The sequence below is a fragment of the Grus americana genome, chromosome 8 (genome assembly GCF_028858705.1).
Source record: "Grus americana isolate bGruAme1 chromosome 8, bGruAme1.mat, whole genome shotgun sequence".
In the NCBI taxonomy this organism is placed as follows: Eukaryota; Metazoa; Chordata; class Aves; order Gruiformes; family Gruidae; genus Grus; species Grus americana.
The window spans coordinates 17,953,260-17,979,457 of record NC_072859.1 but is presented as its reverse complement, the minus strand read 5'-3'; the positions used below and the strand labels follow the sequence as shown (position 1 = coordinate 17,979,457).

The window sequence follows — 26,198 nt, the reverse complement described above, 5'->3', positions numbered from 1 at the left end:
CTCTGAGCACACCCCCGCCTGTCCAGCTCATGCTGCTACCAGCAGCACACAACCCAGTTCTGTGCCTTCTGTGCCATGGATTACACATGTGTTTAAAGTTATGTATGCACTGAAGTGCTTGGCTGGATGAATTCCAGTACAGCAGCTCGCAGATTCTTATTTCACATGCAAAAAATTGGTTCAAGAACAGACATGTATACCATTACAGGCTAATTTCTTAGTCTTGATTACTTTCAGAGACTTCCACAAGACATGCTCCATGGTCTTGCTTCCAGAGAAACACTAAAATCAGTCCATATCAGCAATGTCAAAATACAAGCTAGCAACTTTTCCCACAAAGCTTCTTCGGCTCTCTACACAAGCCCAGGCAGCCTAGATATACTGGACTACTTCTGATTTACAGTAGTTTTGCTGCGGTGAATTTCAGAGGTACTGTGGGTGAGATTAAAACTCTTCTTGGATTACAGCATACAGTAATGAAATAAAACAAAACCCTGTGGGCTGATCTGTAATACTCAGCAGGTATTTCACATCCAGCCTTTTTCCCTTAAATTTTCATTGGTTTAAGTTATCTATAGGCACCCAGGTGCTATTCTGCGATAGCACTGGACATCTCATGACAGTATTGTTCTATATATCTCATACTTCAACTCCACAGGGAGAATTCAGTGCCAGTATTTCAAAAAGTGCCTATTTTAACTGCAATATACGGACCTAACTCGGGCAAAGCAATTCACAGAAACTTCTTCTAGCCACTTTAGTTGCTATGGCTTGCTCTGATTTTGCTGAAGAAAATACCTGGGTCCCTAAAGTCGCCCTGTTGCACACATGAAGAAGCTGCTGCCTTGACTAAGCAGAGCATCAGGGCATCCCTGCTCTGCCTAAACCCATCAGGAGGTTGCAGACCTGGCCGTCCTGGTCCAGGCGCCAGTGCTGGGGCTCAGCCCTGTAGGCAGCCTCATTCGCAGAACCGAGTTCACCACAGGAGTACTCTGACTACGCTCTGCATCCGAAGGGAACATTGAGTGCTGGACACTTAAATGACAGTGTAAAGGCCAGGCAGTTTCAGGCTGTGCATTGTAGTGTCATATATACAGTTAATCCTGGGTCTGCAGACCAGCACCTCTGCCCAGAGGAGGCACAGCATTTTCCCTGCAATGCTTCTCCCTGGCATTCCTTACAGTCTTTCTTAGGCATCTTTTCATTATTCAAAATTATTTCAGTATGTATGGTCAAAAAAAGGAATTAAATTGCTCTGTTCCTTTCGCAGGCAGTTCTTGGATCTTAGGGATGGGGATGGCTTTAGTCCATTTTCCAGAAAGTGCCTCTACCAAGGAGAAATGCATAAAGAAAAGAGTATTTCACCTGGATAACCCAATGTTTCCGTTACAATCACATAACATCTAATTATGTACTCCATAAATCTTCATATTTTGTTATGAAGCTCATAATAACAAAGTCTGATAAATAGATTCTCTCCCCTGGCCACTACCAATTGAGTAGAAAAAAATACTTATTTATGAAGCTTTATTAATAAAATGTGAATAATTCAAACAGCTTCTTCAGTGAAGAAACAGCAGTAGAGTATATTCTTATTTGCATATAAATGAAATGATGCTTTAGTGTCAGAGTGAAGAATTAAATAATATGAATTTTTACAGTGCAGTCCTGACAGCCTCATAAATATTATGGTCATAAGTTGCAGTTTCCTAAAAATCTCATTTTATCTTTTATTACAAAAATATGACCAAAGGGCCAAGTCCTGCTCATTTTACATGTGTGAGTATTCCCAAAGACAACACAATTATTCAGTAAGTGAGGTTACCAGATTCAGCCTTATGTCAGATAGTGGAGCAAAAGCACAGAGTTATCTACATATCTATTAGGAGAACAGAATCTCTTATTTAACCATGAGAAAAACCTCGTATGTTGGTAAAATACAGAACAACAAAGAAAACTGTGACTCTGCATTCAAACCAATGCTCCAGGTGAAGACAGTGTCCAACATGGGGAAAGGAAAAGCACTCAGCTAATAAGCGTATGATGCCAGTTTTCCCCTTAGTTATGCAGGTACCAGCTTGGCCAAGCCCAATATTCCTGTTGCGCTGTAAGAAATCCCAAAAGCTGCAGCAAATGTAAGAATGTTCAAATGACTTTAAATGGATTGTTGCTGCTGAGGAAAGCTTTGATTTTGTCTGTTTTAGTTTTGTCTAAAGGCTGAAAAAGTCTCTGAAGCACAACCCCAGACCGGCTATCCTGCTTTGCTTTTGGCTGCAGTCTCCATCACTTGCTGAGCCACATTTGAGGAGCTGCACCCTAGAAAGACTGCAGTATTTGAGCATGGAGGGCTGGATCTGGGTAGAGAGAGCTGAGCTGGATGAAGTGCATTCTCCTCAGGGGCAAAGAAAGGCAAGGGCCAGGGACACTACTTAACTCTTCTAAGAGATGGTGAGCAATCTCAGCAGCCGGGACAAGAAGCAGGTGCCATCATCTCCCCATTATTTGTAAGTGACATTTTTCGGGCCACACTGCTGGGCAAGTGGGGTAGGATATTCAAATAGGCCAGTCAAAAAGATATACATGGAGAGGAAAGTTAGACCTGGGGTGGTAGTGGGAAAAGAATTATTTATAGAGGTTTTGGAGAGTTTACAGGAATTTATTTATGAAGTCTAGAAAAGAGGGACTGTGGGAGTACTTAGTCTGGTCTCCTGTAAATTACAGGCAACTGTATTTAAACTTGAACCGAGCCTGCAGTACTCAAACACAAAATAGCCTGTGCTGGGCTGGCCTGCATTTTCCAGGACGGCAGGAGTCTTTGATCTGAAGACACCAAGAGCCAAGGAATCGACCACGGCCCTTAACTGTTTGTTCCAAGGATTATCTATTGTCAGTGGTGCTGAACTGAAGACTGAAGATGACACTATTTGAATTTGCTTTATTCAAGCTACCAGGCATTGTTCCTTCTTATGTCACTCTCTGGTAGATTCAAGGGGGCCTTGCATTCAATATTTTTTCCAGTGCATAAGTTTACACTGTTATCAACTCACCTTTCAATCTTTTTGATCCAGTGGATAGATTAAGATTTTTAGTTCTTCAATTACATGGCATTTTCTCTGACTTCAGATCATTCTGTAGCTCTTCTCTACACTCCATTTTTTTTGGTATCTGTATTGCAGTGTGAGCACCAGAACTGTGCACACCGTGCCCTAATCACCCTCAGCACCTTGCACGTACAGGTAAAACTTGCCCCCACTGACATCTACACTCGGTCTGTATGTCAAGGTTTGCAGGAACCCTTTTTGCTACAGCATCACACTTGGATCCCACATTCAGTTCCTTGCCAGCTGACTCATCAGTCCTTTTCAAACTTTTCCATTGTGTATGATAGCCTAGATTAATTATTCTTAGGTATATGTCTTCTGTTGACTTTATTGAAACATACTTTGTTTGAACGGGACCTAGTTTATAAAAGGTCAAGAATTCCTCTGCAACTTTGCCTGAGGTCATTTTTATATCTATTTTTAACTCCCTTTAAATAGGCTGTAGAGGCTGCTATATTCTGGTATATTTTCTGACACCACGATAATTCTTGACATTTCAGATATAACTGATGAGAAAATGCTGGCGGAGACAGTCACTGCCACATCCGAGTGCATTATTCTAGGGCTGCATAGCATCAGGAAGCGCTCATTTGCATGTGAGAGCAAAGCTGGCAATCTCAGCTTCTGTGTAAAATGGTTAAGGTACAGGAATGGAAAATGAAAAACAGAAAAAAAGACTTTAGTCCCATGGTTTTCAAATCAGTCTCTTCATGTTAGTGCAAGACTTGTAAGTCCTGAATGATTGAATTTGACAGTATTCCTAAAGGGCACAATAGCATGAAGAGATTTGTCTCAACCTGGTGCTAAAGAGAGAAAATTTTGCTGTAGAATCATATTGCCTAACAAGAAGAGGAATTAAAAGTTGGAAAGCATGTGGCATTTAGGCTAATGAAGACTGAATAATACATTTAACAGTCTATACTATCATTAAAATTGAATTTTGTATATATGTGTATAGGTATATATGTATTTTTTTAATGCTGCCAGGGCAATAACCACCCTTATTTGCTCATTTCTAAGTAATTTCTGATTTCTGGTTCTAAGTTTCTAATTTATGAGCAGATGTTCTTGGCAGCAGGAGGATGTAAGGAACTTCTACCTCTGTGCTGGATACGTTCATCAATTATCTCCTTGGATTTCACTTATCTTTTTTTTCAAGGCTGGAGAACTGTACAAACACAGGGAGACTTCTGCTAGTTTAATTGACCTAGGAAGAGGTTAATAGACGTGCTCTAGAGTCAGCACGGATTCTTTTAGATCTGTCAGCAGATACAAAAAGTTTGATTCAGCTGCAGATCCTGGCAGCAGTGGCTACAATCGCACAGCAATGTGCAGATCCTTTCTTGGCAGGTTCCCAGAGGTGGGCTTTGGCAGTTGCTTGTCAGCTGTAAGGAACGTTCCGCATCGGCCTGGCTTGTCATTTGGCTTCTCATCCTTCAGATCCAACCTAGAGAGAAAGCCACAAGAGAAGACAGTGCAGCAGTTTGGCTTGCAGAGCACTAGATGTGCTGCTTTGTTTTTCATATTCAGTTGATGTAATTTCTTTTCTTTCCTTCTGAGAAGTTCCTCGGTGCATGGTTAGAACTGGAAGCTCAGTGTTGAAGGAGAAGATGGAGCCTTCTCTGCCCCCGCAGTGAAGAAGGGGTTTCTGCTTACCCAAGCCAACAGAGGAGGAGGAGTGTCTCATGCTACAGCAAAGGCACAGACACTGTGCAGAAGCAAAGCAGAAGCTATGCCTCTACCTATTCTGCATTCATTCTGAATAAAGCAAAAATAAGCAAGTACCGAGGAAATATAGTGGAAACAGTGCACATCATGTCACTCTCCTGTGAAGATGTACATGAAGAAAGACTCTGATGAGGAGGTGACTTTGCGAACATACTCGTATGAGGAGAGTCCTAGCCAATTTGACTGAACTTCCTCCTTAAACAGAGAAGCAAGAAGGTAAAAGCCTCTTTTAAAGAGATAAATGAAGAACACGAAGGCTGTCATTTCCAGCAGAATAAAAACAGTAGGACAATAAAATAAGAAACAATATTAGATTATATTACAAGTGCAGTTGTGCTCGTGAGAACAAATAAATTTGACATGATGGAGAACCAGAATCGCTGGAAAGCCAACATGAGCGAACACAACACACTTGGATCAATAGGAAAAGAAGAAATGGAGAGGAGTGAGAGACCAAGGTAGATAAATGACCTAGGTCTAAATGAAAATTATTTTAGGTGTTGGAAACAAGATAAATTGAGATATTGCAGGGAAAGAAACCCCAGCTAGACAGGGTCTGGATCAGAGGATATAATGAAATGGATTTCTCACCGTGTACAAATGCAACCTAAGCGATGGGAAGAAAGATAGTGTGGATATGACTGACAGGGAAATGCCAGCAACAGGAGCTGTATAGGAACGGTGACGAGTCAGTATTCTATATGATGACAACGCCAAGGCAGGGAGGCCAAGAGGTTGGCCAAGATGTTGGCTGAAAACCTGACCTGGCCAGAATGCAGCAGAGCTAAATATGCAACTCAGAAATAATTAACAAGTATTAATTTGAAAAAGTAATCCATGGTTCAGTACAGTATTCAGAAATGACTGCAGGTAGGATTGTCCCAAGAGGTTAATTTAGAATGAATGTTTATGCTGCCCTTCCAACTTCAGTGAGATTACATGGATAAAAGGAAGAACAGAATTTGCCCTGTGTTATTTTGTCATTATTCCCTCATTTAATTCATGTTTGCTATAATCTGCTTTAACGTACTGTCACCCTTAACTGAAATTATTGAGAGCGTACTTAACTTAGCCAAATCTCAAGGTGCTGCACTGGTTTGTTAGAGCTCTTAACAGAAAGTGCAAATTAGAAAAACAAATTAGTCGTAAAAACCCACACACACATCAAAACAAACCCCCCAAAACCACCAAAGCAGCTCAGCACCTTGTTTCTGCACCTTCCTTCTAAACTGTGTAATAGGAGACTACACAAGTTAGCAAAAGCGGTGCAACCCGTTTCTGCTTTTGTTAATCTAAGCGCAGCTTATTCTAAGGTAATAGCCAAGTTACAGTGCTGCCTTGGGAACTTTGGCAACCCCAGGCTTGGTTGTTACTGACCGAGGGGTGCAGTTAGATACCTCTACACCAAGTACGCAATAAACAAGAACATTATCGTTCATATTCCGATGAACAAGAGATCTATGCATTATCAAATGCAGGAGAACTGGTCTTTCATGATGGCAATGGTTTTTTAAATCTTAAAATAAAAAGAAATAATGACCAAAATAGATAAAAAAGTGCTAAATTCTTTTATTTACAAACATGCAACTGCATTGGATTCAGTGGGATTTTACTTTAAACAACAGCAAAACGCAAAATAGTCTCTTTTCCTAGTTCTGCACATTGTTGGTCAGTGTCTGCAGCGCAGACCAGAATCAAATGCATATTTATTTTTAATTTTGTATTCTGTGCAATCCCTTTTCTTACATAATCGGGTAATAAGACAAAGCTGCAAGCCAAGTTATGTTCTCCATTATTACTGGTGTAAATGGAGAGTAGTTTCATGGACTCTCAACTATTTCGCTGAATTTATAGCAGAGCTGATGAGAACAAGATCTTATCCAGGAATTGTAATTATTTTGCAATAATCACATGTAGAAAAGAAAATTTATAAGGGCTGAATATCATTGTACAGAGCACGAGTATCTTAAACAGCTCCAGGCCCTTGGAGCAGCAGACGCACGCAACTGTGAGTACAGGATGCATACCAACCGCATCCTGCACTCTCCTGCCAGGGCGCTGACAGCAGAGTGTCACCCGCCTTTGCAGAAGCACAGGAGCCCTCCTCAGTGGCACCGTAGTCCTCAGCGGGCATGAAGAACTCAACGCCCACATGATGCTGGTTGAATGAGGATCTCTCATAGAATCATAGAATGGTTTGGGTTGGAAGGGACCTTCAAGATCGCCTAGTTCCAACCCCCTGCCATGGGCAGGGACACCCTCCCCTAGACCAGGTTTCTCAAAGCCCCATCCAACCTGGCCTTGAACACTTCCAGGGATGGGGCATCCACAGCTTCTCTGGGCAACCTGTTCCAGTGCCTCACCACCCTCACAATAAAAAATTTCTTCCTAATATCTGATCTCAATCTACCTTCCTTCAGCTTAAGGCCATTCCCCCTTGTCCTATCACTCCGTGCCCTTGCAAACAGCCCCTCTCCAGCTTTCCTGTAGGCCCCTTTAGGTACTGGAAGGCTGCTCTAAGGTGTCCCCGGAGCCTTCCCTTCTCCAGGCTGAACAATGCCAACTCTCTCAGCCTGTCCTCGCAGGAGAGGTGCTCCAGCCCTCCGATCAGCTTCGTGGCCCTCCGTTCGTCTTCGTTTCCCCACCACACGATGCTCGTTACGAGTCCAGGCAGCCAATGGTGGCGACCAGGGGCGAGCCGGGCCGCGCTGCCCGCCCTTCGGCCGGAGCGTGGTTCCGCGGGGCGGCGGGGCTGTGACCGCAGCCAGGCCGGGCCCCCGGCCGGGCCCCCACCCGCGGCGCCACCGGCGGACGGGCTGTGCTGACGGCCTCCCGCGCTGCAGCCCCACCACCCCACACAAACCCGAACCCTCCGCGCTGCCTAACGCCCCGCGCGCGCCACCGGTCGCCGCTCTGGGCGGGCCTCTCCTCGGCGATCGGCCAATAGCAACGCGCCTTCCTCCGACCGGCGGTCCCATTGGCCGGGACCACGGCTTCCGCCGAGGGCCGGGATTGGTCGCGGAGGGGCGGTCAGCAAAAGGCGGCAGCAGGCAAAACCCCGGCGCGTCGCGGCAGCCCGCGCCCCGCGTGAGTCCCCGCGCGAGCCCCCCCCGGCCCTGCCCGCACCGCGGCTACAGCCCCCCCCCGCCTTACCCCCTCTTTTTCCCCGCCGGCTGCGGCCATGGCGGCCCCGGTTTCGCACGGCCTTCCGCGGGGACGGGGGGGGGGAACCCACGCGGCGCGGCCTGCTCGTCCCTGGGGGGGCCCTGCTCTGCCCGCCCCCGTCCCGGCTGATCCCCGCGAGGGGAGGGGGGTAGTTCCCGTGGGGCCGCTCGGAACGACCTGGCGCGGCGGAGCGGTGCCGAGGGGCGGCTCCTCGGGGGGAAGCTGCAGCGCCCTTCTTCACGCTGCTCCCGGCGGCGGCGGCCACCCGGGACGCCCCACGCCCGCTGGCAAACCCGCGCGGACCCCCCCGCCGCCCTCCTTGTAACCGTTCTGCACGTCGCGCGCCTTCAGCTCCACCGTTGCGCGGGTGACGCCGCTCGGTTGCAGTGCGCGCGCTCTCCGCGAGCGGCCGGGATGCAGCTGGTGGGGGACTCGTGCTGCTTGTCTCGTAACAGGCGGATTTATCGTGTATCTGCAGCAAAGGTCAGCTCGTTGCTAGGCGCAGAATTTGCTTTTCTTAAATGACAAAGTAGAGAGATTAATATAAACTTTCATTTTTGGCACGTTGAGCTCTGTCCAGGGGTGTCTGTGTGTTAAGCCCCCGGTTAAAGGAGCTTTGCGTTTTAGCAGCAGCAGAGCGTTCCAGTCAGCAGCGCTGCTTTGGCCAAGATTCAGCAGCCGCAGCACTAATTTTTGTGTGCAGGGTTCAAATATCTGACTCAGAAGACCCGGAAGCCACATGGGCTGTTTGAATCTGTCACCATCTGGGTTTTTTTTTTTTCCTTATTTTGATATTGTGAATAACTTTTTTTTTAATTGGCAATGTGATTTAACTTTAAGAAAGTTCTATGAGCTGAAACTTTGGATCATTTTAGTCTTCCTCTTAATTTTTTATCTCTAAATGATATCTTTTGAGTGTTTTTTAATGTAAAAACTAAATACCCGAGTGAATCAAACATCAAATGATGTTCCATTTTGTAACTGTTAAGCCCACTTCCAAATAGTAAACCATTTTTTAATACGCTCAAGTATTTGAGGTATTTGGTTCTGCGGATAGTAGCTTGTGCGTGTAACATAAATGAAATGACGCCATGAGTTACTGAGCCCCTTTCACCCTCCCCACGGCCAGCAAGCCAGGAACGTGTTCCGTGGCGGTTTGCAGGCAGGTAGAAGCATTCATTTTCTTTTTCCAAAGAAGGTGTTAGCAGCTGGCCTGGTGCTGGACAAGCCTGGTGCTGAGGCTGGCATGGGGCTGAATCAGAGCAAGCAGGCCGTGGTGAGTGGCAGGGGGTGCCTGTATGAATTTGCACTCCTTATTCTGCTAATGAGGCCCTGCCATTTCAGGTTTGGAACGGGCTGATCTGCCTACTTAGCACTAGCAGAGGGAACGTCTACTGTGAGAGACTAGAAATGTCTCTCAACTCACTCCATTAGCTTCTAAGTCCCATTCTCCAGCAAAGCTCCCTCAAAAAAAGCAGCTGTTGCTTGTCCCTGTTCTGTTGCACAAGGATGACAGACTAAAGGTAGCTCTGGTTCTTTGGGGACAAAATACATTTCTAGCTCCATAGCTGAAACAGATGGATCCTTTAATTTGAAGTTTCTCAGAATGTTTCCCCTGTGTGAAAACGATTATCCAGAACGTTGAAGGTTTGCCAAAAGTCACAAGCAAGGAGGATCTTTGAATGGAACCAGTGTTGGGCAAGAGGTGGCGCTTCCAGGCTTATTTATCACCTGTTCTCCTACCTTTCTTTTCCTCATGAAATAGAATTATTAGGGCTTTTGACTGTAAAATATTAGTACTCTCTACTAATTTACAGTTTTATTTACATTGTTTCCAAGGTTCAGGAATAAGCATTTCAAATTAAGCATGTGCTATTATTTCTTATTTGTTGCCCTCCTTCAATAACAATTATGCCTTCTGTTGATCTTATCTAGAAGACAAAGAAATCTCTTATATTGAGAACATTTTTTTCCTCTTATTTCTTTCCAGTTTTCTGTCTTTCTACGGGCGTTGCAGTATGCAATGCAGCTATTCCTGTGTACATCAGTTCCTTTCCTTTCAAAGCAAACTTCAGGGAAAAGATAATGCTTTAATGTGAATGAGGAAACACGCACGAGATGAAAGAAAATCACTTGTGTCTAAGATTATCCTGCAGTCCTCCTTCCTTTCCCCCTTTCTGCTCTTACTCGAGTGGGTTTACTGGTTTAGTTTTTCTCTGGGATGATGGGCAACACCTTGTTGTTTTATGTAGCACAGAGGAACTCCTCAGACTCCCTAAATCTCTCGGGAACTGAGGACAGGGCCAGGAAGTGTCTTACCAGACATGCTTGCTCCCCCAGGTGTCCAGAAGTGGTCCTCAAAGTCTTGGGTTTTTTTACTTCAGGTTTGTTTTGTGATGGAGACAGTGTTGAAGTCTCACAGTGATGAACAGCACCCTCCTCAGGCTGAAGACTTCCATGGGAAGCATGAGCAGAACAGTAAGCTTTCAGGTATGTGCTAAAATAGAGAATACTAACACTGTTTTGTCGCTTCTTCATCACTTCAGGAAGTTTCAGCATCAATTATAAGCCTGTCTGTATGTGGTCCTATTGCATAAAGAATTAATGAAATGGAAACATCTGAGGATGCTTTTGATTTTAAGCTTATTCTTGCTTTCTCTGTGTTACAAAACTTCTGCAGTAGTAGTTAGTCGCAATTCGCTAACCCTACTATTTATTACAGAATGTGTTGTTATAAGAGGATACTAGAATTCCAAAACAGCAGTCCTTGAGAATAAAATTCTCTGACCAGACAAGTACACCAAAATAATATTTTGCCTTTTAACCTATAATTGCCACCCTTATCCTTAAATTTCTTTAGATGTGTCTATGTGCATAAAACCACTGTTCTTGCTCTTACCAGAGAGGCTGAACTACAAATGTGTGCCCTGACAGTGTTTTTGATGCTTGTTTTTGGGTCTCTTTGTGAAGGTACTTCAATCTGGACTTTCTGTACAATGCTTGCTCAGTAATTGTGGATGGTCAGCCAGCTTATGTATAATGACTACTGATTTTCCTAGAAATAGATGGTTCTCTGTCAGTCCTCTGCACGTCCACATCCAGAATTACATAGAATGATGCTGAATAATGTTTAATTGTCTGTCTTTGCAAATTCTTTTCATTCTAGGAAGTAATTACTTTGTGAACAGATTTTAGAAAATGCTGGATATTAGTATTATACACTGATGGTACAATGACTGTATATTCTGTATACCCAACTGGGGCCATTTATACTGATGTCTGTCAACAAGGACAGTCACTGACTGACTGACTGAAGCACTTTTTGGGTTCTTTCACACCAGAAGCTGTGTCGAGTTACTAAGTGCTCACAGTGCTGTGGGTAGGCAGGCACTACACTGGCCTGGGGTCCGCAGCCTGTGTCGCCCAGCTCTAAGTGCTCCCACAGCACTGCACTCTGTCCAGGCGGGAGCCTGAAACTCAGTGTCGGACAAAATGGAGTATTTGGCAGATTCTATAGTGGTTACTGAGAGAGCTTTTCATCTTTGTTAGTATCTACCTTTGGACTGTTAGATTGGTGGCACAAAACAGCCCCAAATCTGCTATGGTAAGGAAAGTAGAAGTCTTCTGGTTTCTAAAGACTTCAAAGATGTACATTTTGAGTCCGTGTAAGGGGTCTTGGGTTTTGCCAGATGAAAAACATATACACTTTTTTCCACCATTTGATTGACTTTCCAAATAACAGATTGTGCTTACTTCTGTATAATAATCACCTCTGCTTTACAAAAATTAGTCACAGACTCTACATACTTCATAGCTTTGAAAAAAGTGAATTCTTATGCAGGGTATAGAGAACACAAACTACATGGATTCGTAAACTGAATGGAAAACTATGTAATTTTTTTAAATAATACAGTACAACATCCTTGTTATGCCATCTAGTGATTGCAGGACAAAGTGCAGCAACCTAAATGCAGAGTAAACATGGGTTTTGGTGTTTACTATTTTAAGTAACAGTCTGAAAGACTGCATTATTGATCTTTAAAAAAAAATTCTTTTCCTACATTTTTTGATTTGCATCCCATGGATGGGCTCCTGTGCCTACAGAAGCAATATTATATTTTTGTCTTTTATGAAACTGACATTGCAAGTCTCATTAAAACATTTATCAATGAGCTGTAAACTGATGTCATACTAACCAGAAAGCTTTTGCCCTTTCAGGAACTGCTAGGTGGCAAATAAGTTAAAAAAAAAAAATTTAGATGCTGCAGCTTATAAGGGAATGTGACGAAGAACAACAATAATATCAAGTATGCAGATGGTACTATCAGCAGGGGTAGATACCTGTCTGCTGTCTTTTCCTCGATATTAATTCAGTCCTATGAACTGAAGTGGGATTTCTGATCTCAAATACAGATCAGATATTGAATCAAGCAATACAATTCCTAACTTACTTTCCCCATTCTTTCCACAGCAGGAATAAAAAGAGATATTGAAAAACTTTATGAAGCAGTGCCACAGCTTGTAAATGTGTTCAAAATTAAGGAAAAAATTGGAGAAGGTAAATGTTTTAGTTTGGCTTCCTTAGACTTAGCTTTCTTTTGGTATTTCTAATTTAAAAGGTATAAATCTAAGATCCCAATATATGCAATTTAAGCCAAATACCTTTTTGATTTACTTCTTGGTCTCTGTAGGAATTTTAATAGGTTGCTGAGCATAGAGGTGTGTTAATTAGGGACATTTCCAAGGTATTTTCTTGAAAATTTGGTATATTAAAGTCTTTAAAACCCAGCATTCCAGTTTTGGCGATGAAAATTTTTTTAAGTAGATTCGAGTAAATAAGTCTTAGCATCCATTCTTTTTGTCTTTTACATGAGAAATCTATTTATATGCAGCTGTGTTTTGACATATTTAACTGCTGTTCCTTAAGTTGGCTTTGTTTCCACTGAAACCCTGCGGGCAGAACTGGAGGAGGAGACTGAAAGATTATAGCTGCTTTATTGAAAAAAAACCAAAAACAAAACCCCACACTTTTTTTTTTTTTTAAGATATACAGTATCAAATTTTAGAACACTTGTGTACACCTTGCCTTCAGCAAATACTACTGCAGATACCTTCAATAAATGTTAGGCATGACTGTAAATAGATTCTTAGGTACTTCTGAGTGTGGGATTTCAGCACTTTTTGGAACTTGACCCATTTGATCTCTGAAATGCTTTGTGACACTCCACACTTAAAGATGTTGATGAGAAGTTGGATTGGTTTATGGCTGTTTTGTGATGGAATACCTGTGATAGCAGGCTAGATGGCTAAAAGGTTTTGTCTCCCCCTGCTCCCCCACCCCCAACAACCCAGCTCCATTCACCACAGCAATACAAAATTTCAAAGACAAAACAGAGTTCTGCCTGTCATAAAAAAGATAGTATAATTATCAAAATCTCTGGTTATGAATAGTACTCTGATTTTGCTCTTGGGAGCAAACAATGCTTTTAAAAAATAGCATTTGTGGTTCTGCAGCATTATGAGAAAACAAGCTTCAACTTAGGATTCCACTCTGGAGTCACTTTCATTTCAGTAGTTCTCACCGCCAAAAATAATGTCTTAGGTAAACTTGGTAACCCTTGTTGCTATAATCAATTCTACTGAATGTATGGGACTCTAGGTTTTTTTTAACGACTGCAAGAAGTATTTAGAATTTTTGCTGACATTCTGATGTATGTATGCACTTGCAGACTGTTGCACTAGCACGATGCAAACACAATTCTTAAAATGTAATCAAAAGTAATTTGTACTGTTTATTCATATGGAACAATGCTTTGACCTGTATGTTCAGATATCTCAGATCATTAGGATAAATTAACCTCCTAAGAGGTATATTGAGATATCCTTAAAACTAAATGGGTGGGTAAGTTTATCATACAACCTGAATACTCCCTTTCTCAAATGAGTATCACGTTCTGTCTATGTGGTAATGCTCTGGGCAAATAAACAGCAAAGTTACACAACATCTGAGAAGCCTTACTTTATAGATAAGGTAACAGAATTAAGAAAAATGTAGCAATTTTAGAAGTGCTTTGAATAGTAAAGGCAGTGCTTTCCAGATTAGCATTATATAGCCCACTTACATAGCCCACTTACATCGTAGGGAGAGAAGAGTTAGATGTCAGATGAAAGCAAGCTACCTAAACAAGAAAGCAAATCAAAGATAGGAAATTTACATTCAAAGAGCTCTGTGTCCCAGGCAAGTTAGACAGTGTTACATTTGCATTTTTACTGACATAAAAAACTTGTATACAAGATCACTGAATTCAGTAGTAGGAAAAAAAAAAGAACTACTGTATTTTTCTCTTCTAGAATCTGCTTTTGATGTAGTATCAAGTATATTGCAGGACTATGAACAGTTTACATTAATTCGATGGAAGATGAAAACAGCCTGAATCACTTTTGTAAAAATCGGAATTGACCTAATTAAAAATGCTGAAGACTCTCTTTCTCCCCTCTTTACAGGTACTTTTAGTTCTGTTTACTTGGCCACAGCACAACTACAAACAGGATGTGAGGAAAAAATGGCTCTGAAACACTTGATTCCAACCAGCCACCCTCTGCGAATTGCTGCTGAACTTCAGTGCCTCACAGTAGCAGGGTACATAAACAAAAAAATTATGATTGTCATGACTAACCCGCTGAACATTGTCTCACTTTTTTATTTATGTAAAGTTTTGGCACTTTTCTTGCTTTTTTTTTTAACCGCAGAAATGTATATTCTTTTTTATTAAGAACAAATAAGAAATGGAGTGCCTTACCTGTAATGGATGCCCTTTCTGCTGGTCTCAGTTTGCTGTATTTTCCATCTGAGAAATTCTATGACGTATCTCTGTGATAACAAAAATTCCAGTTCTGAGATGCTTGGAAAAAAATAGTCTCTTCATCATAAAATGTGGGTTTAGGAATGAATACTTGTTGCCAAAGTGTGCTGAATAGCACTTTCTTAAAGCAGTTGGTATCATGAAGGATAGGTCCTACACATTTAATTACAGCATAACTACAAACCACGGCCCCACAAATAATCTGTGGAGCCCTCTTTGCAAATTGCAGAACTCAAATGGAACATAGCAATGAGAGGCAATAGCATAACTACTGACTGCTAAGACTGCTGTCAAATATAAATTAGATTACAAAAGAAAGCCTGACTGAAGTTTTTAACAAATAAAGGAAAATAAACATCCATCTTCTGGTCTTTATTCAGTGACATTACTTTTCTTCTAGGGGACAAGATAACGTTATGGGAGTTAAATATTGCTTTAGGAAAAATGATCATGTGGTTATTGTTATGCCATATCTGGAACATGAATCCTTCTTGGTGAGTCTCAGACTTCTTAAGTGTAGTAACTTTTTTTAATTAAAAGCAGTTGCATAATTACAGTATCCAAATAATCTTTCAGGACATTTTGAATTCTCTTTCCTTTGAAGAAGTGAGGGAATACATGTTTAATCTGTTTAAAGCATTGAGGCGCATTCATCACTTCGGTATTGTTCACCGTGACGTCAAGCCTAGTAACTTCCTCTACAACAGGCGGCTAAAAGAGTAAGTCTGTCCAGATGACCATATTGTGATCTCATTTGGGGATGTATGCCTTGGCAGAACAGAGTCAATTAGACTTTTGGATTTTTTTTGCTTCCAGCTGCATAACATGTGCTTAAGTAATAAAGCTAAAAAAGATTTTTTTTTTTCTTCATAAAACTTTTCTTTCTGTGTTTAGGGATTTGAGGAGGGAAGGAATTTTTTTTTTCGTACTTAATTTAATATCTGCCTCAGAGCAACAAGTACCTGAAAAAAACGAAGATTTTACTATTGAGTAAAACTACTACATTTTTGAATAAGAATGAGAAAAATACAACCAGTATATTTTTTTTTAAATAGAAAGCTAATAGTGACTTGTGGTGCATTGACTGGTATTTCTAAGTTTTTACTCATGGATAGAGTAAAACGGATACAGCTAAGATAGATGGATTTGGGCTGGTTTTACCTTACATCAAATTAATGTTTATAAGTAGTAGGGTTGGGTTTTTTGCCTGCAAGTTAACAATATTTCAAGACAGTAAAAAGTGAGGTACTGCTTTTTTGTGAAGAGCTGAAATGGATAGAATAAGGCACTGTTTCAGTGCTAGCATCCTATCACTGTAGGGGTGAGTATTGTGCTACGTACAATTGAGACACTGAGGTGCTGCAGCATGTCCAAAGAAGGGCAGCAAAGCTGGTGAAGGGTTTAGAGATAAAGTCTTGTGAGGAGCGGCTGAGGGAACTGGGGTCATTTAGCCTAGAGGAAAGGGGCTCGGGGAAACCTAATCTACCTGAAAGGTAGGAGTCGATCTCTTCTCCCAAGTAAGAAGTGATAGGACAAGAGGAAATGGCGTGTGCCAGGGGAAGTTTAGATTGGATATTAGGAAAAAATTCTTCACTGAAAGGGTTGTCAAGCATTGGAACAGGCTGCCCAGCGAAGCAGTGGAGTCACCATCCCTGGAGGTATTTAAAAGACACGTAGATGTGGCACTTAGGGACATGGTTTAGTGGTATACTTGGCAGCGTTAGGTTTACAGTTGGACTCGATCTTAAAGGTCTTTTCCAACCAAAATGATTCTATGATTCTATGTAATGAAAGTTTATAGGAGAGATTTGATTATATTTTGCCAAACCACAAGCTTAAATTGAGAAATACTGATTTTATTTTTTTTTTTTAATCTGTCAAAATGTATTTGTACTGTCATTTTGCTCTTCCAGCATTTGTTTGAATGCTTTGGGTGTGGAGGCCATGGAGTTGAGTTTGTCTGAGACCCAGAAACAGCTGGATTGTCTGTATACTGGTTGTAGCAAAAAAGAATTCTTTTAAGAGCAGATCTGAGGTGTGAACTAACATAGTCTTACCTGTTTGAAGTAAATTCCAGTAGCATTGCTTGAAGTCTGGCAAAACCCTCAGCATTGTTTGTTATGGCTGTCTTCACTGCTACATTTGTGCCTTTGCCCACGGGAATCCTGCAAGGGTCAAGTCACTTGTACTTGACTGTTGGCTGAAAGTTTGGAGGTGTAGGACTAGATAAACCCCAGAAAGGAGTTGCTAGGAATATTTTTTTTTTAACACCATTGGAGAAAGCATGAGATTGAGAAGATTTTAGGGCAAGAAACAATGAACCACAATGAGTATAAGGCAAAAATATTGAGGGGATAGGTAAGATAGGACAAGAGGAGGAGGAGGGAAATAGGACTGATACTGATAATAGTACAGATAAGCAACATATTGAGTAAAATGTGAAAGATAAGTAAACAAGTAATGAATAGTAAATTGAATTGATTGATGGATACTTTGTGACTCTTGATTCTAAATTTGTCTTTCAGGTATGCCTTGGTAGATTTTGGCTTGGCACAAGGAACCCCTGATACAAAAATTGAACTTCTCAAAACTGCTCACTCTGAAGACCAGCAGGGAAGTTGCTTGCAAGATAATCCCACCGTAGCCTTGGGAAATGGGGTTTCTGTCAGTGTCACAGCACCTAAACAGATAGCTCAACAGTCAGCTTCAAAAGCAGCTGATAAAAGGTCCGGCACACTTTCAAAAATACAGATTAAACAAGGAAGAGGAGGAAAGGTTCTCAATCTTTTTCATTAATATTGTTGTATGTTTAATGTATTACTTCATCCAACAGGGGGAGATGTAGTACTTGAACACCAGTTGTGCATGTGTATCTCGCAGGGTCCTAACCTGATGCACGGAATCACAGCTTTCACATCAAAGTGGCTAGTTTTACATAACCCTATTGGCATTATCCGCTGTCTGTTAGAAGTAATACAATGCTGAAAGCTGTACAAAACCCTAGCATGGGTTACTATTTTGACAGCCTTAAATCTTTGTGACATGTACTGTGGAACTCCTCCCCAAGCCAATAATTATTCATCTATGTTTAGTTACTTAGTTGTATAACAAACACAATACAGACGATACTCAGATTGTCTTGGGGCACTTCTGAGGTGTGATTCCTTTTGTAAGCATGTTTGCTGTTCTGTCTAGACCATGTTTTCTTCATCCACAGTAAACTGATGCCTGAAAATTACTTACCATGCAGCTGTTCTTGCTTTATGTCACTTCACACTTTTTTTTTTTTGAACTGTCAGTATCCAGCTGACTGTGTGTTAGATAGGATCCTTATTGTCCTTTTTGTTGGTATTGTAGGAGGATTCTGTGCACCATTCTGTCCAACGCTCTGTCTTTGGAGAGAGGCATTTCAATGTCTGTAGTTCCAGATACCAGGAGATCTCAAGTACAAAAGTAAGAAGTATGACTCATCAGTAAGAGCAATCTGTTACATATTTGAAAAATTATAGAACTCGTTGTTCTATAAGACTGGACACTGCTCCAGGATGCTGTGGAACTAAAAGTTTCTGAGCAGATTGTGTCCTTGCTGAAAAGCTTGAAGAATTTTTCATTTTTGTTTCAGTCCCTTTTGAAACTTTAAAGAGCTACTTATGTAGCTGTCTCCCTAGCTGATCTTGTTTGTATGCTAAATTAATCTTTTTTCCTGCACGTGTATCTGTGCAACTAAGATATACTCAGCTTGTGAAACTTTTTTTTATTTTGCAGTTGAAACTGGACACAAAATTTATAATAAATATTTTTCTGTACTTTTTGTAATTAGTATTTAATATGACAAGGGAGAAACCCCAACTAAATTAGAGGGTTTGGCCAACAGCGATCATCTTATTGTAGAATTAGAGTTAGTGCCTGTATGTTGCTGTGGCATTTCATATACATTTCTTCAATTCTCCTGTTGAGCCAAAAGAATTCTTGAAACATGCTAAGTTGTCTGAAGCTACAAAACACAGTCTTAGTAAACACTGAAAAATGTTTTCTGAAGTGGAAGAAATCAGGATATTTAGAAAGCTCCAGTGTCTGTTTTATAGAAGTTGTGATATTGTTAAAAAGGTTTGCTGTCTTCTGTTCTAAAATTGCAGCTTCTTGCTCATGAGCACCTGTTCAGTCTTAATATTTTAGGAACTGGCCTATCTATATGTAAAGAGAGCCTTCTTAAATATGTCACCTTCTCTAAAATATCTACGTTGCAGCTCATAAAACAATCAAAGATGATAGATGTTTCATCTAGGAAGTTAGTAACAAAGAAGAAGATTATTTCTGCCAAAACAGTGAGCAATGGGACAGCCAGGAAAGCTGCTAGTGGTTGTCCCTCAAACCTGACCTGTGACTGCTATGCAACGGATCGAGTTTGCAGTGTTTGTCTTTCAAGGTAATTTACTTGGATAATGTTGTAAAATTGTCTGCTATGCTGTCAAGCAAGGTCAGAAACTTAGATTTGCTAGATAGCTGATTTAGTAAGTAAAAGACAGCATTTGATCCGTGCAACCCTTAAAACACTGAGTATGCTGTTTTCAAACAAGAATAGTTCATGGAAGTCATGCAATAATTGGTTCACTGCTATCTACAGCAAGGCAGATTCGTTGTTAATGATTTTTATTTAATTATCCACCTACAAGTTGTAGAAAATCACTTGAGCTAATTACAACATTTAGAGAAGACAATACATCAATCTGTCAGTAGTAGTTATCTAACAGGCCTAAATCATGCCAACGGTTTGGATTCTGGAAATCACGGTATGTAGAATAAAAACAAAACATGACTGTTTTGTATTTGTTCATTTAAAAAAATAATGTTTAAGTCTTAATAATAGACAGTTTAGAGAATCTTAACAACTCAGTTCAACTCCATCCCTCTGCAGTTATTTTTGGTTATGAACTAGTATTACCTTTTACCCACACACGCTTACTAGACATGAAAGTGTGGGGTCCCTCTCTTCCAAGAGTGTCACAATATGGTGATACAAACTTCATTTCAGAAGTATGAAAAATGAGGAATTTGCCAGACTCAAAAGAGAAGTGGCCCATAGAAGGAAGGCACTTTAAGCCATACAAGAAAGCTCTGGAAGGTTGGGGTTTTTTAAAAATAATGATAATCTCACACCTCTTAGTTAATCTAATGAAAAGTAAGTTCGTGTCAGCACTCAGAAATAGTGAGCCTTAGTTTGTTGTGGACAAAGCCGGAGCATCCACATTCAAGAATCTAGTGCATTTTTTGTCTTTGGTTTAATTAGTCTCAATTTTACAGTTTCCTATGGAAACAAGCCTTATGCAAAAATGATGATGCTGTTGAATGAAGCTAAAAAAGGTCATCGTGAGTCAAGTATGCAATAAGTATTTCTGTTGTATTACCTTATGCTTGATAATATAATAATATAGTAGATAATATAATAAGGTTATCTTATGCAACATAATAATTTCATGCTAGATAATTATAAGATGCTTCAAACTTCTCTAAAACTTGAATAAGGCAGGTTCAGGCTGTTTACACATCTTACAGAAGTATATTTTAAAAGTAATATTAAGCATTATTATAATTAGGACTTATTTATCACCTTCTATATTCTAAATACGTTTGTCTCTTATGACAAGGTGTCAGCAAGTTGCTCCCAGGGCAGGAACACCTGGATTCAGAGCACCAGAAGTACTAACAAAGTGCCCCACTCAGACCACAGGTACTGCACATCAGACTGAAACTAACCCTTTTTCACCTTTTGATCCTTCTCGTTGATGCATATTATGTTGTCTTTTTTATGGGAGGGTGTTTGTTTACACGTGAAATTCATTTTATCATCCCTTCTAACACTTATCAAGCATCTCCTGATTTTAATTAAAAGTTTATCATTCAGAGTAAGAACAAGTTAGGAATATTTTTCCTGTGTTTGAAACTTGAGTATGTTAAATCTTGGGGAGAGTACATACTTTAGACTTTTCTAGACAGATTGTCACATATAGTTTGCTGTCATAGCCGGCATAGTTAATGGTATAATTGCAAATGTGTTTTAGAAAGCACTGGTTAATACTTCTTCACAGATTTTTTCCTTTTTGCTAGTGCTTTAAATAGCTGGTCTTACTAAATTTTTAATTTCTCAGGGTTAAAAACTCTCAAGCTAGTAAGTTTCAGTAGTCTGGGTAAATACCAGGGCACAGCAGCAGGATGGTTAATGCATTAGCTGATGTAAGTAGGATGGGAGAGGCGGTGCCTACCTGGAGAATGGAGGACCAACGAAAGCAAAGTTACCCGTTAAACGTTTGGTGTACGACCAGGCGTTTTAACTTATGAAATAAGGGAGCTAAATACAAATGTCCTCAAAAATTAGATTTAAAATAACAGGGTTTAGCCACTTTTTTGCTGAATACCTTTTGAGAAAATTGTCAATTTTCAGTACTTAAAGTGTGTATACACACTCAGAATAGACTTAACAATACATTTGATCAGTGTATCCCTAGATAGCTTAACGTTACTTGAAACAACATTGTGCTGTGGCTATGACTGGGATTTCAAGAGGTATGGCAGCCTGTTTGGAGTTACTGTGCCTGTGCTGTAACAGCCAACTTTATGGGCTAGGAGAGATCCAGAAATCCAGGACAAGTTTAGACAATCTCTGAATCTGTCTAGACAGAATTCAGGCAGAAAGAAGACATACCTAGGAAATCTTGGACACATGCTGGTGTTAAATATGCTTTCAGACAGTCTTCTGTTCTCTAGGGTAATGGAGAGCAGGATTACAGAAAATATGGGTAAATCTGGAAACCCTTGGGTGTGGCACAGACAGCCCTAAAAGTATTGAGTCAGTGGTGCCGAAGCTCCTGTAGGATGTCAACAAAGGCCTTAATGAGAACTGGGTAGACTAGTACTAGTATTTATGAGATTATGTTGTATTTGAACTAACAAATTTCATGTCCACTTCCATCTGGGACTGCTATAGTCATCTCCTTGTATTCCTGCCAATCTTAGTACTAGTTCTGGTCTCTGCTGAGGCCAAGTTACCAGCTGGATCCAGCTGACTCTATCCAGAGCTACCTTAGTGCATCTGACCCAGGTTCACAGTGCAGGGAATACAACCTAAACCTCCAAGCTGATGTTATACAGGTCCAGGTACACTTTAACTTGTTTTGTCCCTCTGCTCCCCTTCCCTTGGTCTGCCTCACTAGTTGGATAACTAGACAGAAGCATAGAGAGGAATCATGATTTTGATGTCACTGCACAGGATCTTGCAGTCTGCTGATGAGCCCAGCTCTACCAGGACTATAGGGCCAGGATTTACTACCCATTCAGATATATAATGTCTATTAAATTTCAGCAAGAGTTAAGTAATTAACCATCTTTAAAGGTCTTGACCTTGATGACTCCAGCTTTCCCAACCATATATTTGGGGTGATAGTATGATCTTTTCAACAGTGATAGAGTAATACTAAAACATTTTTACAGGGACTATGAAGATGATACAATTTTTTTCCACTGTAAATTGTGCCAAATGATTAACTTGAATTTTTATTTTTTTAATAAAAGACTTAAAATCTGTTTTGCAGCTGAAGTCAGCTCAATACTTTTTTCCCCAAAGTGCTATGCTAATAGCATTTCAAAGTAAAATGTCCAAATTAATTACTGCCTAGGTTACTACTTTTTAAGAAAAGTAGAATAACTATGGCTTTATTTCCCAGTTGTTAATTTTTCTCTTTAGAGTTTGAGAATCCTTCAAACTCTCTCCTTCACTTTCCTTGCCATCTCTCAAAATGTGCACCTTAGCGAGCCAAAAAATTATGGCAGACAGGTATTCTCATAACTTTCAGTATTAGAGTTTCCATCATGCTTTGGCATCTATCCCCAGAGTACTCCTTGTACTCTTCATAACACAATGAAAGTGATGAATAACTTCTAACTATTACAGTTCTTAAACTGGCTATCTTGTCAAGTGAGAAGGAAATAAAGTTCATAGCAAGATAAATTTGTTAGTACTGCCTAACTGTGGCAGCTTCAGTCCCAGAAAAATTCAGATTCACATTCATTTGTCAATTATTTTTTATTTATGATCTTTATATAAGGTTTTCTTCATATGAAGCAAACTTTAAGTATGAAAACTAGCCAGTTTTTCACCCCCTCTCATCTCCCTAGGTAAAACAACCTCAAGCATTGTTTTGGTACATTTTAAGTTTAGCAAGTTAATGGAATTACTCATATGAAAAATTCTATGGAAAAGCTTAAACACTCCCTTTGCATCAAAGCAGGAAATTATTCTTCAATCTAATTATAGTAATTTCCACTGTTTGCTGAAGTGTTATCTGACTTACCAAAGTCAGTAATTCAGAACATAACTTTTTCTGATAGAAACTTTTCAGGTTATAATTACTCCTTAAAGAAAGTTGTGATTTTGTTTGTGATAAAATTGTGAGTTTCATTATTACTAAGTTTGCTTTCAATTGCAGCAATTGACATGTGGTCTGCAGGAATTGTATTCCTTTCTCTGCTCAGTGGACGGTATCCATTTTACAAAGCAAGTGATGATTTAACTGCTTTGGCACAAATCATGACAGTTCGTGGATCCAGAGAAACCATTCAGGCTGCTAAAACTTTTGGTATGCAAACCTTAATTATAGGGAAAAGGGGAAAATGCATGCTTGGTCTGCTATTTAATGCAGTGACTTACAATCTGTACTTTTTTTTTAGTATATAAATATATTTTTAGATTTTTGGAGTCATTTTGGAGGTAAATCACACTTTTTGCATGTAAAACAGTGAAAGAACTAGTCTATATATATATACTGAGTTTTAAGAAAGTTTTGTATTTTTCTAACTTTTGTAATTTGTATATGGAGTACTTCATGCCATAGGTTTCCCAACCTGTCTACTGCCTTTCACTAAGTGACCACTTGAGGTGAAATATGCCAACTAAATGTTTTCTACTGGCATTTGGTTAGAATTCCTGAAGCAATTTTTCTATTCCTGCAACATTTGCCCTGGAGCTTAACTCAATATGAATTAATATTTAGACAATATAAACCTTCCTTCCCCCCTCCCAAAAAAGGGCTAGTAAAAAACCCGAACAACAACAAAAACAAAAAACCAAAACCCAACAGACAGCCCATTTAAAAACCCAAAACAACCACAAAACACACAAACCCCTAAAATAACCATTCCCTTAATTGTTTGCAAGCCCAATGCCACAGCACTTGCTACCTGGATATGTAACTGGCAGCATCGATTTTCATTCTCCAGACAGAGGTGCAAAAAAATCAGGGTAATCTAATTTTCTTCAGTTGTGTTAAAATGCCAGTGAAATGCAGAAAGATTGGGGGCGGGGGGGACAATCTGTCACTATGTAACATCACGAACAAACCCAGACAGCTTTGTTCTGAGCAGAACAGAGACTATTGTCCTTCTGACTTGCTGGGGCTATTGCTGTAAAACATGGCTGGTTTGGAGCAGTGAGGGGTTGGATTTGGGTTTTTGATAGGTTGATGGCTCGGGGTTTTTTTAATGCTGATTACACTTCAAGACACAAAGTTTCTCTGAAACAAACTTAGAAAAGTATAATAAAATGTCACTTACTGTAAAATTTTTTTTCTAGGTAAATCAGTTCTGTGTACCCAAGTTGTCCCAGCACAAAACTTAAGAACCCTCTGTGAGAAGTTGAGAGGAACAAATAGCAGCTGTAAGAGATCTCAGGGTGAAGTGCCCAGCAAGCCTGTAAATGACTCAGCTTTGCCAGTTGCAGTAGACAAACCATGTGCTCCCGAGACACTCAGAAAACAAACTCTGTGCTTAAACAGTTTTCAGGAGGGTGATGGTGCTTTGGAAATGAAGGCAACAGACATGAAAGGATGGGATCAGGTTCCTGATGAAGCATACGACCTACTTGATAAGTTACTAGACTTAAACCCTGCAACAAGAATAACTGCAAAAGAGGCTTTGATTCATCCTTTTTTTAAAGACATGAGACTCTAAGAAGATATCATATTCTATTATTGCTTTCATGTGTTTTATGTGGAAGTGAGATACTGAGGTAGTTTTACCTTGTTGCCCTCAACATTTACATTTACTGAAACACTATCACACTGTGCACAGAACTACTGAAATTGTCTTGTACAGTTGGACTGCAAATATAAGTTTACTTTAAGGAATACTTGCAGATGTAAAAAATACATAAACATCACTAACATGGTCTTATCCTAAGACACTTCTGAGGGGTTATTGCTGAGCATACCTGTTCTCTGAGAAAGTTAACTTTGATCAAAAGCTAGAAAGAAAGAGAGTTTCACAAGCTCTATGCTTAATTCTCGAGATATTCCCTTAACATTTACAAATTTGCCTTAAGGTATGACTGAAATAAGGAAGTGCTGGAGAGACTTTTTTCCATACTTGCATATCTCTGCTTTGTTCCTGATTAGTACATGAGGGACTGAAAATAGAACAAAGTGGGTTAATTTTGTTCAGACTTTTTTCAGAGAGCAGTATTACTTTGGGAGGGTTGCTAGAGGAGGGGCCAGGTGCTGGAGGTTATATCATCAAAAGAAAAGCATAACTGTTTTAAAAGTACATTTTTGTTCCTGTCTGGTCTTTCCTACTTAGGCAACAGTAATAAATGCAGTTACTTATTTTGCATAGCTCATGTTTTCTCAGTGCCATGGGTAACTGTCAATATTCAACAATTACTGCCTTCAGAACGTCTTGCATGACATGCGTAAGTTTGATTTCTGTTATAGAAATTGATTTTTTTTTTTTAAAAAAGTCTGTTAATAAAGTATTTGTTTTTACAACTTGAAGATTGTCTGGAGATGCTTCTATAAAAATTAGTCAGGTAAGGTTTTCCTGTGGGATATTTCTGTTCAGGAAGAATTATGCACATTTGTTTCCTGCATAAATTCCTCAGTGATAGAAAACACTTTTCATATAGCTCTGGTGTATGTGACTGTCATAGTGGAAATATCTTAATTATCAAGGAAGTCTTACCACAATGTTAGAAGCTAGCTATTGTCTGGTCTTAAGTAGGAAAAACAACCTTAACCTCTAACCCTGTACATTCAATGTGCAAAGTAGGTTATGTTTAGCAGCAGTTACTCTAAAACTCTTGGTAATTCTGGAGACTGAAACTTAATATAGTGTTTTTCCATGTGTATTTCTTGAAATGCTAATGGCGTTGTTCCTATAAGATGTTACAAGCCGTTCTGAAGAAAGATTGCTGCTTTGATAACTTTTGTATAAGCTTTCTCATATGAGCTGGTGGTTACAATAGTGCAAAGGTCCTGACTGAGGCTGGGCTGAAGAGACATTATTTCAGTATATTGAA

At 40.1% G+C, this 26,198-nt stretch overlaps 1 protein-coding gene and 1 long non-coding RNA gene across 3 annotated transcripts; one reads left to right on the top strand and one right to left on the bottom strand.

Moving 5' to 3' along the window:
- The first annotated feature begins 7,092 nt into the window (after window positions 1-7,092).
- On the top strand, window positions 7,093-25,576 carry CDC7 (cell division cycle 7). 2 transcript variants are annotated; one of them, XM_054834269.1, is made up of 12 exons: window positions 7,093-7,916; window positions 10,379-10,484; window positions 12,469-12,552; window positions 14,499-14,634; window positions 15,258-15,351; window positions 15,434-15,576; window positions 17,383-17,632; window positions 18,215-18,310; window positions 19,105-19,283; window positions 20,503-20,585; window positions 23,338-23,487; window positions 24,480-25,576. In XM_054834269.1, exons 1-12 carry the CDS (start codon window positions 7,386-7,388, stop codon window positions 24,854-24,856), a joined length of 2,229 nt encoding a protein of 742 aa, XP_054690244.1. In that variant the 5' UTR covers window positions 7,093-7,385; the 3' UTR covers window positions 24,857-25,576. The 2 variants fall into 2 exon arrangements, with proteins under 2 accessions (XP_054690244.1, XP_054690243.1); XM_054834268.1 differs by having other exon boundaries at window positions 12,466-12,552.
- LOC129209611 (uncharacterized) lies at window positions 7,949-14,871 on the bottom strand. Its single transcript, XR_008578125.1, has 3 exons — window positions 14,795-14,871; window positions 10,314-10,491; window positions 7,949-8,510 (listed from the first exon to the last, which is right to left on the bottom strand). It is a non-coding gene; the product is annotated as an uncharacterized LOC129209611 (long non-coding RNA).
- Window positions 25,577-26,198: the final 622 nt, after the last annotated feature.

Excerpts from the sequence above, each read along its gene's own strand:
- CDC7 (XM_054834268.1), top strand. The coding sequence starts at position 7,386 with ATGCCAACTCTCTCAGCCTGTCCTCGCAGGAGAGGTGCTCCAGCCCTC. Across the intron at positions 18,311-19,104 it reads AGGAGATCTCAAGTACAAAA|CTCATAAAACAATCAAAGAT; the intron begins GTAAGAAGTATG and ends TCTACGTTGCAG. Across the intron at positions 20,586-23,337 it reads GTGCCCCACTCAGACCACAG|CAATTGACATGTGGTCTGCA; the intron begins GTACTGCACATC and ends TTTCAATTGCAG.